Source organism: Rattus rattus, chromosome 2 (assembly GCF_011064425.1).
Source record: "Rattus rattus isolate New Zealand chromosome 2, Rrattus_CSIRO_v1, whole genome shotgun sequence".
Lineage (NCBI taxonomy): Eukaryota > Metazoa > Chordata > Mammalia > Rodentia > Muridae > Rattus > Rattus rattus.
Genome location: NC_046155.1, coordinates 24,516,074 through 24,533,462, shown reverse-complemented (window position 1 = coordinate 24,533,462; position 17,389 = coordinate 24,516,074). Strand labels below are relative to the sequence as shown.

At 43.6% G+C, this 17,389-nt stretch overlaps 1 protein-coding gene across 1 annotated transcript in view; it reads left to right on the top strand.

Moving 5' to 3' along the window:
• Nucleotides 1-17,389, top strand: part of Pip5k1b (phosphatidylinositol-4-phosphate 5-kinase type 1 beta) — a 274,296-nt gene that overhangs the window by 156,625 nt on the left and 100,282 nt on the right. Inside the window, exons 5-7 of the mRNA XM_032891738.1 lie at nt 1,706-1,823; nt 10,108-10,260; nt 15,147-15,446. Of these exons, the coding sequence (XP_032747629.1) occupies nt 1,706-1,823; nt 10,108-10,260; nt 15,147-15,446 (571 nt within the window). The remainder of the gene's footprint in view (nt 1-1,705; nt 1,824-10,107; nt 10,261-15,146; nt 15,447-17,389) is intronic.

Here is a 17,389-nt window from a genome sequence, read left to right as displayed (position 1 = left end):
GCAGCAAGCTAGGAGCCTGAGAAATAAAGAGTAGGCCAGACCCTGAGCCCATGGAAAGCCTCCTTCCAAGCAAGCAGTGCCACTGTTTCTACTTGCTCACGACAGAGAAGGAGGAGGTCAGAGTTCACACTGACTCCGTTTGCTTTTAACTCTTATTTCTACCAGGCTGACATTTAAAATTATTACATGTCCCATCAATCCTGAAGTCATCCCAGGAGACCAACAGATGAGTGCATTTCCTGTCATGAGTTGCAAAACGTGGGCTGAGGAAAGGCTTGACTGTGTTGGCAGGTCATCACACATGATTAGAGCATTCAGACATGCTTGCTGAGGGGAGACAACCACTTACAAGTTAAACATGGTCACACACACACACACACACACACACACACACACACACACACACACCCTGTAATCTCAGCACTGAAGACGCTAAGGCAAGAGGACCATGGGTTCAGGGCAGCTTGGTCGACATAGAGAGTTTCAGGCCAGCTTGAGTTTCAAAGTGAATGACTTGTTTCCAAACCCCAAAGGGAGGGCCTGGCAAGATGGTTTCCTTGGTAAAGGTGTTTGTGCACAAGCCTGTCACCATGAGCTTGATCCCTTAAATACACCTAAAATTGGAAGAAAAGAGCCTGACTTCACAAAGTTGTTGTCTGACCTGATGTACATGCTGTGGCCCATGTACACACATATACACATGATTTGTGTGCACACAACCATAATGATAATAAATTTTCTTTTTTTAAACCACAAAGAATGTTCATGAGCTGTTGGCTTCTGGACCATGCTAAGATGAAAATTGACAGATTTTGCTCTAATTGGTGATTCTCAACCTATGGGTAACCTTATGAGAGGGCATCAAAGATCTCTTTTACAGGGTTGCCTAACACCATCTGCGTATCAGATATTTACATTATGATTCAGAACAGTAGCAAAATTACAGTTATGAAGTAGCAATAATTTCATGGTTAAGGTCACCAAAACATGAATAACTGTATTAAAGGGTTGCAGTATTAAGAAGTTTGAGAACCACTGCTCAAGATCATAGGATATTATTGAATTATTTCACATGAGGTGGGGAGCAATGGTTCAGTAGTTAAGAACCTGGCTGCTCTTCCGGAGGACATGGTTTGATTCCCAGAACCCCCCTGGCACCTCACAACTCATTATCTCCAGGGCATCCGACATCCCCGACTGGTCTCTGAGGGTTCTTCACACATGTGACGCACACATGTACATTCTAGCAAAACACCCATACACAACATAATAAAAATAAATAAATTTTTTATAATTATTTCAAATGTTCCTGGCTACAGATATTTATCCAAGATCCAAAAATCATGGCTGAGAATTACTTTAACTAGTCCGCACTAAGCTCCAGGTCTTATTAAAACATTATAATGCGATTTCACTAGAAAAGATTGATAATTTTCCAAGTAGGGAAGAGCGGAGGGAGGACAAATGACTACCACATGCTGTGATAAGCACGGAGTGCCTACATGGAGTGGTCTCTCACCCTGTCAGTTATCTGAACACCAGGGCCATTGGCCATTGTGAAGGGAGTCTTAAGACCCTCAGGAGCAGAGGGTGTTGTTTTCCTAGAGATAAAATTGGCCCAAGACTAATAGAGATAGACTTTGAAATCAGAACTGTCCGCTAATGTTCCTTGTCTCTGTCTCCTCCGTGGATATCTGAACTTCAGCGAAGGGAGCAATCTGACCCCAGCACATCACTACCCAGACTTCAGGTTTAAGACCTACGCTCCGCTGGCTTTCCGCTACTTCCGAGAACTCTTTGGTATCAAGCCCGACGATTACTTGGTAAGAGCCTATCGTTTTCCTTTCTGTGGAATGCACAATGCTATCTTGAACAGCAGCGGTGACAAGTGCCTGTCTCAGAAACCTCGGGAACATAGCGGACGTTCCAAGTTTTATAGTGTTTACATATTTGGCTTCAAAAAAGCAATTTGATGCCACAGCTCATAACAGATAGTTATAAAATCTGCTGTGGTGGTTAATTTTTAAATAACTGTGACATTACCGCTTCAGGTAATTATCCCAACAGATACCTTATAATTAATTTAAAAGACTTGTGAGTTTTACTGATTAGATTCTGTTCAAATGTCCTCTATTTTATTGTCTTATCTCAGACCTACCTTGGCCCACAATTTTACCTTATCTGTAATTTCAGATGTTATTCAAAAGAAGCTGGATAGTTTTATTCTCCATGTCTCCTCCTATAGTCTGTCTCTCTGTCTCTGTCTCTGTCTCTCTTTCTGTGTGTGTGTGTGTGTGTGTGTGTGTGTGTTTATTTTTCAAGACATGGTTTCTTTATATAGCCTGGCTGTCCTGGAACTCAATCTGTAGACCACCTTGGCCATGAACTCAGAGGTTGACCTACTTCTGTCTTCAAAGTGCTGGGACTAAAGACATGTGTCACCACCACCCAGCTCTGAAGTCTCTTTTTAAACATATTTTCACATGTGCACTCTACCGTCTGTCCTCTCTGTCCTCCCTCCGGCACTACAGGACGCACAGACACATCAGCCTATGTGTGATGTGCCCTTGTAACCCTCTGGTTTATCTCATTCCTATTCAGAAGGCCACCACACAATTTTTGTTGAGAGGGGTGGTTTACCTCATAATTTAATCACTTTAAGTACCTTGTGGTTTTTTAAAAGTTGTCTTTAAAGAAGCCATAGAAAGATGGAATGCTCACTTTTCCCGTTCTGGATGGGAATCGCTCAGTAAGATTCTGGTAAGATCCTAGTGTACTGCTTTTCAAAGCCTTTACAGGTTCCCGTGGCTCTTTTTTGTCTCACTGTCTGTCCCTCTGAAATACTGTCACCTGTCCCCGTCACTACTGACTCAACCACATGGTACAGCAGCATTTGTCACTGATAGAGAATGTTTTCAATGTATCTTACAATTAAAGTATAAAGAGTAAAATTTAAAACTAGTATCTATTCCGTGCTAATGTAAGCCCATCTCTTTAGGTGGTACTTAAGAAAATAATAATTGCTGTTTCGTGTGTGTGTGTGTGTGTGTGTGTGTGTGTGTGTGTGTGTGTGTGTGTGTGTGTGTGTGTGGTTGCACACCTGTATATCTGTGTGAGGCCATGCGCATGTCACATTATCTGTGTAGCAGTCAGAACAACTTTGAATGGAGAGAAAGGGTCTTTCCTTGTTTGCCACTAGTCAAACTGAACTAGTTGGCCTAGGAACTGCGATCTCCCTGCCTCTGTGTCAAGTCTCCTTGAAGGTTCTGGGATTTCAGAGAGACCACTCTGCATCTGGCTTTTACATGGGTTCCAGGAAGCCAGACTCAGATGAACAGGTTTGTGTCAAGGGCCCAGAAAGTCTTAATTTTTTTCCAGTCACATAGGATGCACAAGTAAGTCTCTACAGAACAGTGATGATGATGTAGCAGGCTTCTGAGTGTCCTGGCCACTGAGGCTCTTTTTACCTCCCTCTCCCTCTAAAATACTGGTGCCTGTCTCCAACACTCCCTACACAAGCACACAGGCCTGTTCTGGAGAAAGGAAGATCGTTGGGTTTCATTGAGGGCTGCTATCTCTCAGGAGAACATAGTAAGGCTTCATAATGAAAAAGGCAAGACCACTCTCCTCCCTTGTGGCATACACTAAAAACTAATAGCCTTTCCTTCTGGATATCGTTAAACTTCTGATCAGCCAAGGAGATACCACAACAGTACACAGCACTGCTAATACAAGTATGATGTGTCAAGATGACTGCTCGTCATGGTCCTACTGCGTCCATGGCTTCACAGCCCAGCAAGCTCACTCTAGTCATTTCTGATCACACACAGTTGCTTCTCCTTACTGATTCCTTAAGCCCCCACGAAAAAGTCTTTTTCGTAGAGTAGGAGAACTTACAAAGGAGCTTTGCAGACTAAACCAATAAAAAGATCCTCATCTGCCTACCCGGTCCCCAGATGTTCTAGAGACCCTCTCCACTTCTCTCACACTTCTCCCCCACCAAGTCACAGACATCAAGTGTGCTCTGCAGGTAGCCACTCTTCACCCACCCCATGGTGATTGTTCATTCTGAAGAGCACAGCCTTAAGACGTCCAATCCATCTCGTGAGGGACATCTTGCATCAGTTAAGCTCAAGTAAAGCACACAAGATGAATGGGTATGTCTCAAAAAGGTCTCTGTGAAGAAACAGGGGGTGCGACACAAATACCAAGCCCTGGCGTCTGTCAGGTAGGGCTGTTGAAACCCACACTGTGAAGATATGTAGCCATTAGCGGGGGAAGAGAGAAGACACCATTAGTGAGTGATTGCCAGATGCATAGATAAATCTGAAATTGCATCCCTGTTAATTGTGTACTGTGATGTCTGGATTTCTGCCAGAATTATTGTGTCTTAAGTTCTCGGTTTCATTAAAATTCGCCGTGTGCTTGTTGATTACATGTTTCAGGTCTGAGCATGTAAAATTTGGACTGGGAGGCAGCCAGGGGAAGTGCTTCCCAAGTGTGTAGCACTGTGGAGTCTTCCTTATTTGTTCCTAGACAAGCATCTCCCACCCAAGAGTCCCCAGGCTTATTCATCTCGGCAGCTACAAGCTGTTTGCTCTTTCCTTCCCCTCCAGGTATTCACAAACCCAATGAAACTCATAGGAGTTCCTCCAAGGAATTTTTAGGCTTGTCTACAGCAGTAGAGGCAAAAGCAGAGTGAGTGCTGTACACCGTCAGGGAACTAGTAGGCGAGTTCATCTGTGCACGTGGTTCCAAGTCTACATTGTCAGTTTGCATTGGCAGAGCCCCAATGGGATACGCTTTCTTTCCAGTGGGTATAGCAGGGAGGCCTTGCAGAAGGTCGAAGTGAGAAGATGCATACATTTGAGCAGCTTTCGGGAGCTCAGGCATGCACATGGAGACTTGATTCAATTCTTTTTGTTTGTCCATTAAAATCAGCCTTGAGAAGTTGCCAAGAACATGGTAATGAAGCTCTAGGGCTCTGGAGTGGAAATCATATTCCTGTCTAATATCATAATCTCAGTCACTTGTAAGTGACACTGATGGTGTGCTATTCATAATGTTAATTCAGAATGTTACCAAACACTTGACTGTTGATAGTCTTTTATAAATTACATACAAAGAGTACTGGACAAATAACTGATCAAGCCATCCCCAGAATAGGTCAGTGCTAATAGAGAAGCTTGAGACTTTATTGGGAGAGATATTTAAGTCTGAATCTAGGGTTTTTCAGACAGAATTTTCTCTCTTGATTAAATGATATTTTTTTGTGGATTTCATACAATGTAAATATATACACTTCCTCCCCCAACTCCTCCCATAAGTACTACCCTCCCCTTCCTATTCACCCAATCTGAGTCCCCCTCCCCATTGACTTTAGTTTGTACTGCCCAACTACTCTTTGGAGTGGAGTCACCCTGTAATGTGGTTGATCTACCAGGGGTCACATAAAAGAAAAATGAATGTCCCTCTCCCAGCAGCCATCACATGCCAATAGCTTCTTAGTTAGTGGGTGGTGAGGACTCCTTGCCCCTCTCCCTGGGCTATGCTAGGATTTTTTTCAGTTGAGCTTGTACAGGTCATGTAAATGCTTCTAGACAGATTTTTCTTAAATCGCCCCAGGATTCCTTTGCTTGCCCTTTCCTTTATTTTGTGATCTCATAATTTTTACTTCTACTCATGGGAAGATTCTATGGGCAATTGAGTTGCAGTGGATAAAGTCGGTAATTAGAGAGTCTGGGTGGGGTCTGACTTCATTTTTTTTATGAGAGCCTGGAATCTGCATTGGGGTCTTATATTCGTGATCCCATAATAGACTCAACCTTTTTCTTGCTTCTGTCAGGATGTCCTCATTGTATTAGAGACAACATCTCACGGTAGGGTCTCAAGAGTGCACTCGGTCCATGCTGGGTAGAGATAGCTCCTTCTTACCTGAGAAAGTGAGCACTGAAGCCTGGGTGTCACATCCACCTACATATCTTCATGTAACAATAATTTTAAATGATTATAATAAGTTATTCAGACTGGGGTCTCAAGGGCATTCACCTTAAAAGTCTTTTAGCTACTTTCATATATATATATGTGTGTGTGTGTGTGTGTGTGTGTGTGTGTGTGTGTGTGTATGTGTATATATGCATATATAATGTGTATGTGTCATATTCAATATATCACACATGCCATATATCATATAGATATATCATATTATATTATATAATATATATGAATATGTATGGAGGAGGTCTCACTGAGTTTGCAATGTAGACCAGACTTGCCTTGAACTCACAGAGACCCACCTACCTGCCTCTAACTCCTAAGTGCTGTGATTAAAGGCCTGTAACAGCGCCCAATGATATTTTTATGACTATTTTAAAGGGGAGTTTTCCTAAGCCTCCAGCTTAGTCACTCATTGTCATGTAACTTATGACTGGGAGAACCACAGTTTACAAACATCAGATAATCCACTCATGCCCTATCTGCTGCCTCCTCCTCCATCCACGTGAACACTTTGCACGTGTATCTAGGTGGGGCCCTCTGCTTCCTCTTGGCTAAAGAAATGTCTTGCCCACAGTCCAGTGGCTGTTTTTGTTTTCCCAGCTTCTCAGCGGGCAGGTGGGGATTTAGGCTTTTTGATGTTTAGTCAAAGCTAGGCCAGGTAGTGTGGCCAGCATGGGGAAGGCTGAGGAAGGATGGTTGTGACTTCAAAGGCCAGCCTTGGCTATATAACAAGACCTTTTATCATAAAAAATAAAAAGCCAGTGGAGAGGAGGTGAAATATGGGAGTTGCTAAAGGATTAGAAATAAACACTTGCTTCTTTCTCTTCTTGCATGAATGTGGGATTTTTTGTCCATGACGCTGTCAGAACAAGAAAATATAAAAGGTGACATCTACAAATTGCCTTTAGTCATTTCCAGTCATTTCATTTAATCTTTGTCTCTGTCTCTTTTTATGTCTGTGTCTGTGTCTGTGTCTGTGACTCTGTCTCTCCCTCCAAACACTCCCACCCCACCCCACCCCACCATCTGCTTTCCTTTTCTGTGATGGGAAACTAGATATTCACGAAAAGCTATGAGGAGTTTTCAACCTTGTTTTTAGCATCTTCAAAGGTATGGTTCCCTTGTGTTATGACACCATATTAGACAGAACAAAGTGGTTCTGGGAAAGAGAAGCAGATTCACAAACCAGTGCAATAAGTTGACAGAGATCAGAAATAAGTCCTTACATCCACTGCCAAAAGATTTTCAACAACAGGGTCAAGAATACACAATAAGAAAAATGCTATCTTTTCTATAAGTCATGTTGAGAAAACTGGTTATCTAGGGCCTAGAAAGATAGCTCAGTGGTTAAGAGCACAGGTTGCGCTTGAAAAACAGGGCTGACCACCCACTTGGATCTTCATTCGAAGCCTTCTGTAACAGCAATCGCCAATAACCTATCTGGCCTCCACAGGTACTGCATGTATGTGGTGCACAGCCATACACTGAGGCAAAACTCTCATACACGGAAAATAAAAGTAAAATAAAATCTGAAAAAGAATCTAGTTATCCTTATGCAGGAAGCCAGACCCTTGTCTCAGGCTGAGAATGCAGCTCATGTACATAACCTAGTGTTGCATTCTACTCAGTTTCCACCTCCGTTGCTGCAGAAATACAAAGTGAGAGTCACTGTCACCTTTGAGAAGGTAAGAGTAGACCTTCGGGGAAGAACTGGTGAGCACGACAGCCTGGGGTCATTTGTAGTCATGAATACAATACAGTAAGGAGCCATGGGAAGCTTCAGTAAAGGTCAAGGTCAGAAAGACCCCTGGTTTTCAGCGGAGATCCAAACGAGGAACTACGTAGTGTCAAGACTCATCACCAAGGTTCTGGCTTGGAGAACTAGACAAATAGTGTTTCACCCTTGAAGATAAGGAAATAAAGAAAAGACAGAAGATAGAGGCCAGATGATTTAGAGACACAATTTTCTGCCGTGTGGGGGGGGGGGCGGAAGGGATGGGGGGAAGTTCTGCCAAAGTACTCCTGCCTGGCTGAAAGGGAGAAATAGAGACTGGATTACGGCCCTTCTCACCACACTCGTATTCTGGCTGTGGTGAGAATTCATGGCTGGATCTGCTAAGGTAAAAAAATTCTTCCCATTACAACAACAAAAGCCATATAATTTGTTTGTTTGCTTGCTTGAGTTTTTTGTTTGTTTATTTGTTTGTTCTGGGGTTTTTTGGGGTTTTTTTGAAACATAGTCTTTCAATTTATTACAACTCACTATGTAGACCAGGCTTGCCTTGAACTCAGAGGTCCACCTATCTATCACTGCAGGGATGAAAGGCATGTGCCCAGCAAAGCCATGTAATTTAGTCATAGCCTTGGAATAAATATGATTGCATGTTTGTCACCTGTAAAGTAGTGTGTTGTAACCAAGTAGAGATATCAGGCACAATGTTAGACACAGTTGGAGCCCTGGATTCCTGAGCTGCAGATGTCACATCATCTGTTGAAGCAGCGAGGGTAGACAGTGTCCCCTGGGAGAGCAGAGGAAAGAGAAGACAGAGGTTCGGTGTTGAAATGATGCATATTCATGGGCACCGAGGCTTCAGCTGGGCCTTCACATGGGCTTGCTGTAAACGAAGCCCCTTCTGCTGCATTCCTGTTTAACTATCTCACAAGACAGAAATGGTGATTCCTGATTCTGTCACGTGGCACTAGGCATGGAGGATGTATGCATCTTTCCCATCATGGAATTAGGAAAATAAGTAAAAATCCCCTATTGAGCACTATTGAGTTTACTTGGAGCCTCCTTATAACGCTCATAGACAGTATTTACTCCTTCAAAAAGGCCAAGGGGTCTGAAACTGTGGCTCAAAGGTTACGAGCACTTGTTCTTGCAGAGGACCAGGTTCAATTCCCAGTGTCCACTTGTTAGGTAACCATCCAGTTCCCGGGGATCTAATGCTGTCTTTTGACTTATGTGGCCATTTCATGCACACAATACACAATGTATGTGCAAGCAAAAAAAACCCATGCACATAAAATAAAAGTAAATAAATCTTTTGAAACTTTTCAAAGAGGCCAAATGGGTATTACCTTGACATCGTCCATGGACACATCAGGGACACTAAGAGCACTTTAGTTAGACTAAAATGATGGCTCAGTCACTAAGTGCTTGCCTCAAAAGCATGGGGACCTGAGTTCAACTCCCAAAACCCCCTTTAAAATGTCAAGAATAGGAACATACTCTTATAATCTCAGCATTGAGGGAGGAAAGACAGGGAACCACTGGGTCTTACTAGCCAGCTCGTCTAGCCTGATTATTTAATTCATTAAATAATAAGCTTCAGGCCAATGCAAGACTCTCTCGAAAGGACTGGGCAGGGTTTGAGGATGTCACCCAAGCTTGTTCTCTGACTGACATGCACATGCACACATACATGCACACATTTAAAGCATTAAAACTTTAATGATGCATGGTGGCACCAGCCTCTAATCCCATTGTAAGAAAGAGGAAGCAGGAGGATGACCAATTTGAGATCATTTTGGCCTACATTGAGAGACCCTATCTCAAAAAGTGTACACTTTGAATTGTGTGTGTTTAATACATCCATGTGTACATGTTCTTGTGTGCACCTTTGTATGTGCAGTCGTGTGTGTGTGTGTGTGTGTGTGTGTGTGTGTGTGTGTGTGTGTGTGTGTGTGTGTATAAGCAAGGGTCAAGTCAGATGTTTTCCTGTACTGTTCATTCGTCATCTTATTTTGAGAAAAGACCTCTCACTAAACTGGCATTCATTACTAGTTGGCTTTGGAGCTCCAGGGATCTATCTTCCTGTATCAGTCATGCCAGCACCAGAATTACATGTGTATACACCCAGTTTTATACATGGCTGCTGGTGATCCGAATACAGATCTCCATGCTGGCAAACACTTTATCTGGTCACCTCCTCCCTGGCGCCAAAAGATTACTTTAAATGTTTGCTTAGAATGGGCATTGTGGCTCATTGGAGAACACATACCAAGCCTGACAAGGTCCTGGGTTCAGTTCAGCACTGTGAATACATAAATAAGTATATGCATGCATGCATGCATGCATACCATGCTTTTTGTGTTTTTTTTTTTCAGTACTCTATCTGCAGTGAGCCGCTGATAGAACTGTCCAATCCTGGAGCCAGTGGGTCCTTGTTTTTCTTGACCAGCGATGATGAATTTATCATCAAAACTGTTCAGCATAAGGAAGCCGAGTTCCTGCAGAAGCTGCTGCCGGGCTATTACATGGTAAGGGGCTGCACACAGCTATAGTTTCTGCCTTACTTAGGTTCGAGGGGCTTTGTTCCTGTGGGCTTTCCTTTCTTGGTATTTACACTACCTTGTAGCATTCATTCACTAGGCTGTAGGAAGTGATAACCAGAGCCAGCAATATAGCTCAGTGGGTACAAGCGTTAACCACACCCGCCTGATAAACTGAGCTCAGCCACAGAACTCTCGTGGTAGAAGGAGACGAACAACCCCACAAAATCATCCTCCGACTGTGGCACGTGCATGCCCACAAATCATACATGAACATATACATAAATGCTAGTAATAATAACAATTTTTTTAATTCTAAGAAGTAACAACCAAACATGGTAGTGAAAACCCGTTATCCCCGTGTTTGGAAGGCTAAGATGGGAAGATCGCAATTTCCAGGCCAGCCTGGAATACACGGAGAGACCCTGGATCAAAAGAGAAAGTGACGTAAATGGAGAACTGAGCAATGCAGCAGAGTTGTCGTTGAATCACACACAGTCCTGGGTTTAAGTGTAACTCAGTCATCACTCATCAGAGCTGAGCCTTTGCTCCCTCGGCTGGACAACAGTGACTGGGTGGCGTAGCTGTACTGATAAAGAGACAGGAGATAATGCTCTTTGCACCCAGCAGTGGTCATGGTGACAGTCATCAGTTGTCTCCTTCGGTTAACCAAGGCCTCTGGTATTGTTCCCATTAACTCCTTTAATCCTCACAGCAATCTTAGGTGCTGTAGCCATTGCCAGGGCATAGGTAACACAACTGAGGCAAAGATTAAACTGGAAAAGAAGGCAAGTGACTCAGAGAGAAAGCTGCTGAGGTCAGTCTGCCAGAGGTTACATTCCAGCCCCTACCCCATATGCCAGCACCTGATCTATACCAGCTTTTCATACATACTACATGCCAGAATTCACAGCCATTGGTTAAACGGACTGTCTTGGTTACTTTTCTATTACTGTGACGAGATGGCATGAACAAGGCAACTCTTTATAAAAGACGACATTTAATTGAGAGCTTGCTTACACTTGTAAAGGGTCAGTCCATGATCATCATGATGGGAAGCAGACAGGCACGACACTGGAGCAGCAGCTGAGAGCTTTATGTCCTGATCCTCAGGCAGTAGGGAAGGGGGAGGGGAATGGAGGAGAGGGAGAGGAAGACGGAGAGGGAGTGAGAGACTGGGCCTAGGATAGGCTTTTGAAACCTCAACGCCCACCCCCAGTGACCTTCTACAACAAGCTGTGATAGATAGATAGATAGATAGATAGATAGATAGATAGATAGATAGATAGATAGATAGATGGATGGATGGATGGATGGATGGATGGATGGATGGATGGATGGATGGATGGATGGATGGATGGATGGACAGACGGACGAACTAAGGACACACATAGGTTCTACATTTATCAACGTCTAAGAGTTCATAGAAGCCAGGCATGATGGCCTCTAATCAATCACTTGCAAGGCTAAAGCAAATTACTTTAGTTCAAGGCCAGTAATTCCATGTCAACCTATACTTCAGAATAAGACCCTGACTCAGAGTGGTTGGGAAGGGGAGACCCATGTAAAGTCTGTGGGAGCAAGAGTTCTCTCCCTAGAAATAACATGGGGGGAGCCCTACCATCCTCACACCTGTGCTAGAATCTCAGAGTGACTTTGCGAGAAGTCTCTAGAACAGAGAAGGAACAATTCCTATTGTCTCCAAATGAGTGTAAGTGCCAAGCAGGCATGGAGGCCCCCCATGGTCCCAGTGCATGAGAGGAGGAGGCAGGATCTCCAGAAGAGCAGGTTGGCAAAACCAGCAGAATCTGTGAGCTCTGGGTTGAAATGGGAGACCCTGCCTCTCAATATACAAAATAGAAAAGAAAGTAATTGAAGAAGATAGTATGAGCTTATGGCCTCCATATGCATGCATGCATACACACAGGTGCCCACACATAAACATACACATACACACATGCATACAGGTATATAGTAAGCACCACACATACACAAACATAAACACAGACACATACAAAAATACACACACAAAAGGAAAACCATGTGCCTGTGTAACCTGTACTAAAAGTCTGTAACGTGGTAGGTAGTGTTACAGATGTGGTCTGATGGACCAATGAGATTCCTCAGTGGGTAAAGGTGGTTGCCACCCAGCCTTGCAGCCTGAGTCAGATCTCTGGAACCAACATGCTGAAAGAAGGAAACTCTCTTCTCTAAGTTGACCTCTGATCTCCACACATATATCATGGCATGTACATCCCCACTACACATAGACAATCAATAAGGAAAACGAGATCCTTTTGAAGCCGTGTATTGTACAGCTACAACTTCAGTAGGTGGACCAGCGGTTCACGTGAGGAGTCCAGGAGCAGACCCATTGTATTCGTCTGTGTTTTATTACCCTAGGATGGATTTAAACTCAACAGGGAAAGCCTATTTGCTGTCTACTTCATGGACATTGCATTTCTATATCAGATCTCTTGCATACATAACATGTATTGCTTATGAAGTAAGGACAAATATAGTGGTGAAAATTATTACAAAGTTGGAAGGAAATAGAAACATTCTTGTGTATGAGTACACTGTAGCTGTCTTCAGACACACCAGAAGAGGGCATCGGATCCCATTACAGATGGTTATGAGCCACCATGTGATTGCTGGGATTTGAATTCAGGACCTCTGGAAGAGCATTCAGTGCTCTTAACCACTGAGCCATCTCTCCATCCCGGAAATAGAAACATTCTTAAGCTAAACAGAAGCATAAGAAATAGATAAATATGACTCTGACAAAGGACAGAACAAAAATAGGCCTAAGGTTAATGTAATCACATAGAATGATTTCCTCAAATCAGGGCATTGGAGGAAGAATTGGGGCCAATAGTACTGGTTTGGGAGTCAGACTTAGGTTGGCAAGGCTTGGCAACAACTGCCTTAACCTACTGATACATCTCTCCAATCTACTATATCATGCTGTCTTTGTTATATGCCCTTTAGTAAGCTACTTAAATATCCTACTTACTCTTAAGGCAACTTCAATTGAGAAAATGCCTCTATAAGATCCTGATTAAGGCATTTTCTTAATTAGTGACTGATAGGGGAGAACCCAGTCCATTGTGGGTGGGGTCACCCCTGGGCTAGTGGTGCTGGGTTCTATAAGAAGGCAGGCTGAGCAAGCCATGAGGAGCAAGCCAGAAAGCAGCATCCCTCCAAGGCGTCTGCATCAGCTCCTGCCTCCAGGTTCCTGACCAGACTGAGTGACCCACTGAGTTACCATACACTGATTTTGATGCCGAGCGGTGATAAGGAAATGTGAGGCAAATAAACCCTTTCCTCCCCAAGTTTCTCTGGCATTGATGTTCCATCCCGGCGACAGTAACCCTAAGACGGTCTGTCTTCATTTGTATAATAAAATGACCACACACTAGGAGAAAATATTTATTCCATGTAGAATTTTAAGACTGTAGAAACCCGGGATGGATCAAGAAGTGCAGCAGCGTTGCAACACAGAACAATGAGCCAATGATGCTAGCACGAAATTATCGCTGAGGTAGCTGAAATGCATCAAGAAGAGTAACTTTCTGCAGTAACCAGTGATACTCGGCTTTTTAATAAACTGTACTATCCATAAAGATACTGACACCTTGCAGCGTTTGTTCCTGCTGAGAATAGTAGTAATGCAGTGTCCTGCAGCCACGCTTGCAGATTGGTCCCACCATTTAGGAAGACAGTTTTGCCAGCAGAATTGAGTTTTAGATGATTCACCACTTAGCCCCAGGAAATTAATTTTCTCTTTAGCTACCTTAGAGAATACTCTCTGGCAGTACCCATCAGTTCTTGCCTGTGTTTAGTTGAAACTAATTTGGAGATTTATGGGCATGTTTAATTCAACTTTTGCTGCCTTGAGTTTAGAATGGTTATGTTGCTATTCCAAGAACAGATTTCGAAGGAAATTAGAGACAACAGAGCCAACGTGCGCAGCCATCCATTCTAGCTGTCTGTCAACGGCAGGGTGGGTAAAGAAAAATGTGGTACGCGTACACAATGGAGCTTCTTTTCAGCCATAAAGAGGAATGAAATTGTGTCATTTAGAGGGGAAAGATCATTGCAATTGGAGGTAATCGTATTAAACAAACTGAGTCAGTCTCAAAAAATATCCCATCTCTTATGTGCATAAAAGCAATGTTTGTGGGAACAGTGAGATGACTCATTAGGCACAGACACCTTCCACCAAGCCCGATGGCTTAGGGTCAATCCCTGGAACCCACACGGTAGAAAGAGAGAACCAGCCTCCAGGAACATTTGCTCTCTCCCCTGCTGCGTGGATACCTGCATGCTCGCACAAAAATAAGTGAAAATGAGATTTTTTTTTTTTTAAAAAAATGAGCGACCATTTGGTTATCCAATACCAGTCTTCCCTGAAAACACACACACACACAAGCAACATAATGCAGTCTGATCAAGTCGTATGCATGTATTACACATGTATCAATCACACACACATATAGGCAATGACAATTAAAGAAAAAAGGGCTATGAGTTTGAAAGAGAGTACATGGGAGGGTTGAGAGGAAAGAAAGGGCAAGGGGAAATAATGTAAAAAATGTACTCTTTAAAAAGAAAAAACTCAAATATATAAGCATGTGTGACGTGAAGGGATCGAATTTCTAGGGGAACAGAGGGACTCATAAGGAGGCTTGAGGGAGGAGAGGGCAGGAAGTGCAGGGAGAGTAAATTAGAAATTGTTGGTTTTTTACAGTTAACGTTAACAGCACTTCCTGTGTTCAGTCATATTAGCTTCAAAACTCACTTTTAGTGCAGAATAATTTTGTGAGAATGAAGCAGAGCAAACTTTTCCTTTTTTTTTTTTTTCATCCTAGAATCTAAACCAGAATCCAAGGACTCTCCTGCCGAAATTCTATGGTCTGTATTGCATGCAGTCAGGGGGCATCAACATCCGCATCGTGGTGATGAACAACGTGCTGCCGCGTGCCATGAGGATGCACTTGACCTATGACCTGAAAGGCTCCACGTACAAACGAAGGGCGTCCCGAAAAGAGAGGGAGAAACCCAACCCCACGTTTAAGGACCTGGACTTCCTGCAGGACATGCACGAGGGGCTGTATTTCGATACAGAAACATACAATGCCCTTATGAAGACACTACAGAGAGACTGCCGGGTAAGGGCATGTCTCCGATTTCCTTTGAGATAATCTCAACTCTGGGAGCTCTAGCTGCTGCCTGCCAATAATAGCCTAGATATGAGGAAGTTCCACAATAGATGTGTGTGGTCCCGTCTTTCCCTGGCCCAGTGCTGACCCAGGCTCCCCAGATCTCTTGAAGAAATGGTGGATGATAAGGGAATGACCCGGGGTCTGTTAACACATCTTTGCTGGTTTGCATAATAGTCTCTTTCAGCTTCCTTTGATAAAATAACATGAGAACTTTTACATTTCTTCCTCCCTCCGGGGAAGGGAGTTGAGAAGGAAATGAAATTTAGATTTTAATGCAGAAACCATCAAGGAAAGCCATATTCAAATCGTGGATGAAATGGGATTTCGACTGAGGAGACTGAGTTTAGGGGAAATGTACTTGGTGGGGGATTAATGAAGGGCTGTCTGGAGACCCACCGTGACCTATAAACGCTGCATGTCTGCTCCTACTGTTCTCTGGTCTGGGAGGCACCGGGAGTGAGGTTACCAGTTAGAGCAGAGTGCTCTGTGAACGTGAGAATGTCAAGGTAAGGGAGGATTCCCCAGCTGGTGGTGCATGAACCATATCATATCGATTTATAAATACAAGTGGCCAAAACCCTTAGCTTCTTATATGGTAAAAGTGGGTAAAAATTCTTTTGGAGAAAAAGATAAAGCTATTCTCCTGATAGCTGCTGAAGACTAATGATGATTTAATACATATACTGTCCAGAAATAGACTTGGACAGATTTATCCAGATGGACATAGAAAGCCCATTCAGGCCGTTTAGCCGACTTGAGCGCTATTGAGCTGAGCAGAGGACCTGATGGTGCAGGCTGGACCTTTGCCACTGCTTTCTAGAAAACGGATAGTAGCCTAGGCAAGACCACCAAGAAATAAGAGCTGTGCTATTCAGGCTGTGCCCTCCTGGGTCTCCCTGCGCCTGAGTAAATGATACCGCATTATTGTGAGAGAGAAAGGACCGAGACCCACACATCCAGCCTGGCCACACTCGAGTCTCAGGTGAGAAAGGCCAGTTGAGCACTGTATTGTGTAGAGCAGAGTGTCCAGTGAGGAACCTAATTCTACCTTCTCTGGGCTTTTCCTTTTCTCCTGCTGTAGAATTATGGTAGCTCATGGAACTAACTTCCTGGATTCATTTTCTTCATTAACACAATTATTCCATAATGTGTTATGTAGCAATAGCAGATGGAGAGCACACAGTGTGCCAGGGAGCAGTGGAGGGCACACAGTGTGCCAGGTAGCCTAAGACTCATTAGTCCTCGCCTCCTTCTCTCTTTGAGCCCCTTGAATTCTACACAGCCATTCTCCTGTTTTAATTGCTGAAGAAATTCTTAAAACAAAGTAACCTAGATTTGGCCATGCACACCTTTAATGCCACACACGGAACTGTAGAAGCAAGCAGACCTCTGTGAGTCTGAGACCAACCTGGCCTTCATAGAGAACTTTAGGCCGGTTAGCGCTACACAGTCAGACCGTGTCTTAAAGAAAGAGAGAAGAGTTGGAAACTTATTCAGAGGTAAGAAAAATGGCTCAGCGGTTAAAACCATTGGCTACTCTTCCAGAGGATACAGTTTTATTCCCAGCCCCAACATAGTGGCTCACAACCATCTGTAGCTCCAGTTCCAGGGATTCAACACCCTCTTCTGGCCTCTGTGGGCAGTGGACATGTGTGCAAGCGAAACACCCATGCATGTAAAAATGTTTTCTAATTTTTTTTTTCTTTTTTCTTTTTTTCGGAGCTGGGGACCGAACCCAGGACCTTGCGCTTGCTAGGCAAGTGCTCTACCACTGAGCTAAATCCCCAACCCCAATGTTTTCTAATTTTAAAACTTAAAAACTTGTGCAACTTGTCGCTTAGGAGGTCGGTGACAGAGCTCACTTCTGTCTGGGGGGAAAAGCACGTGAT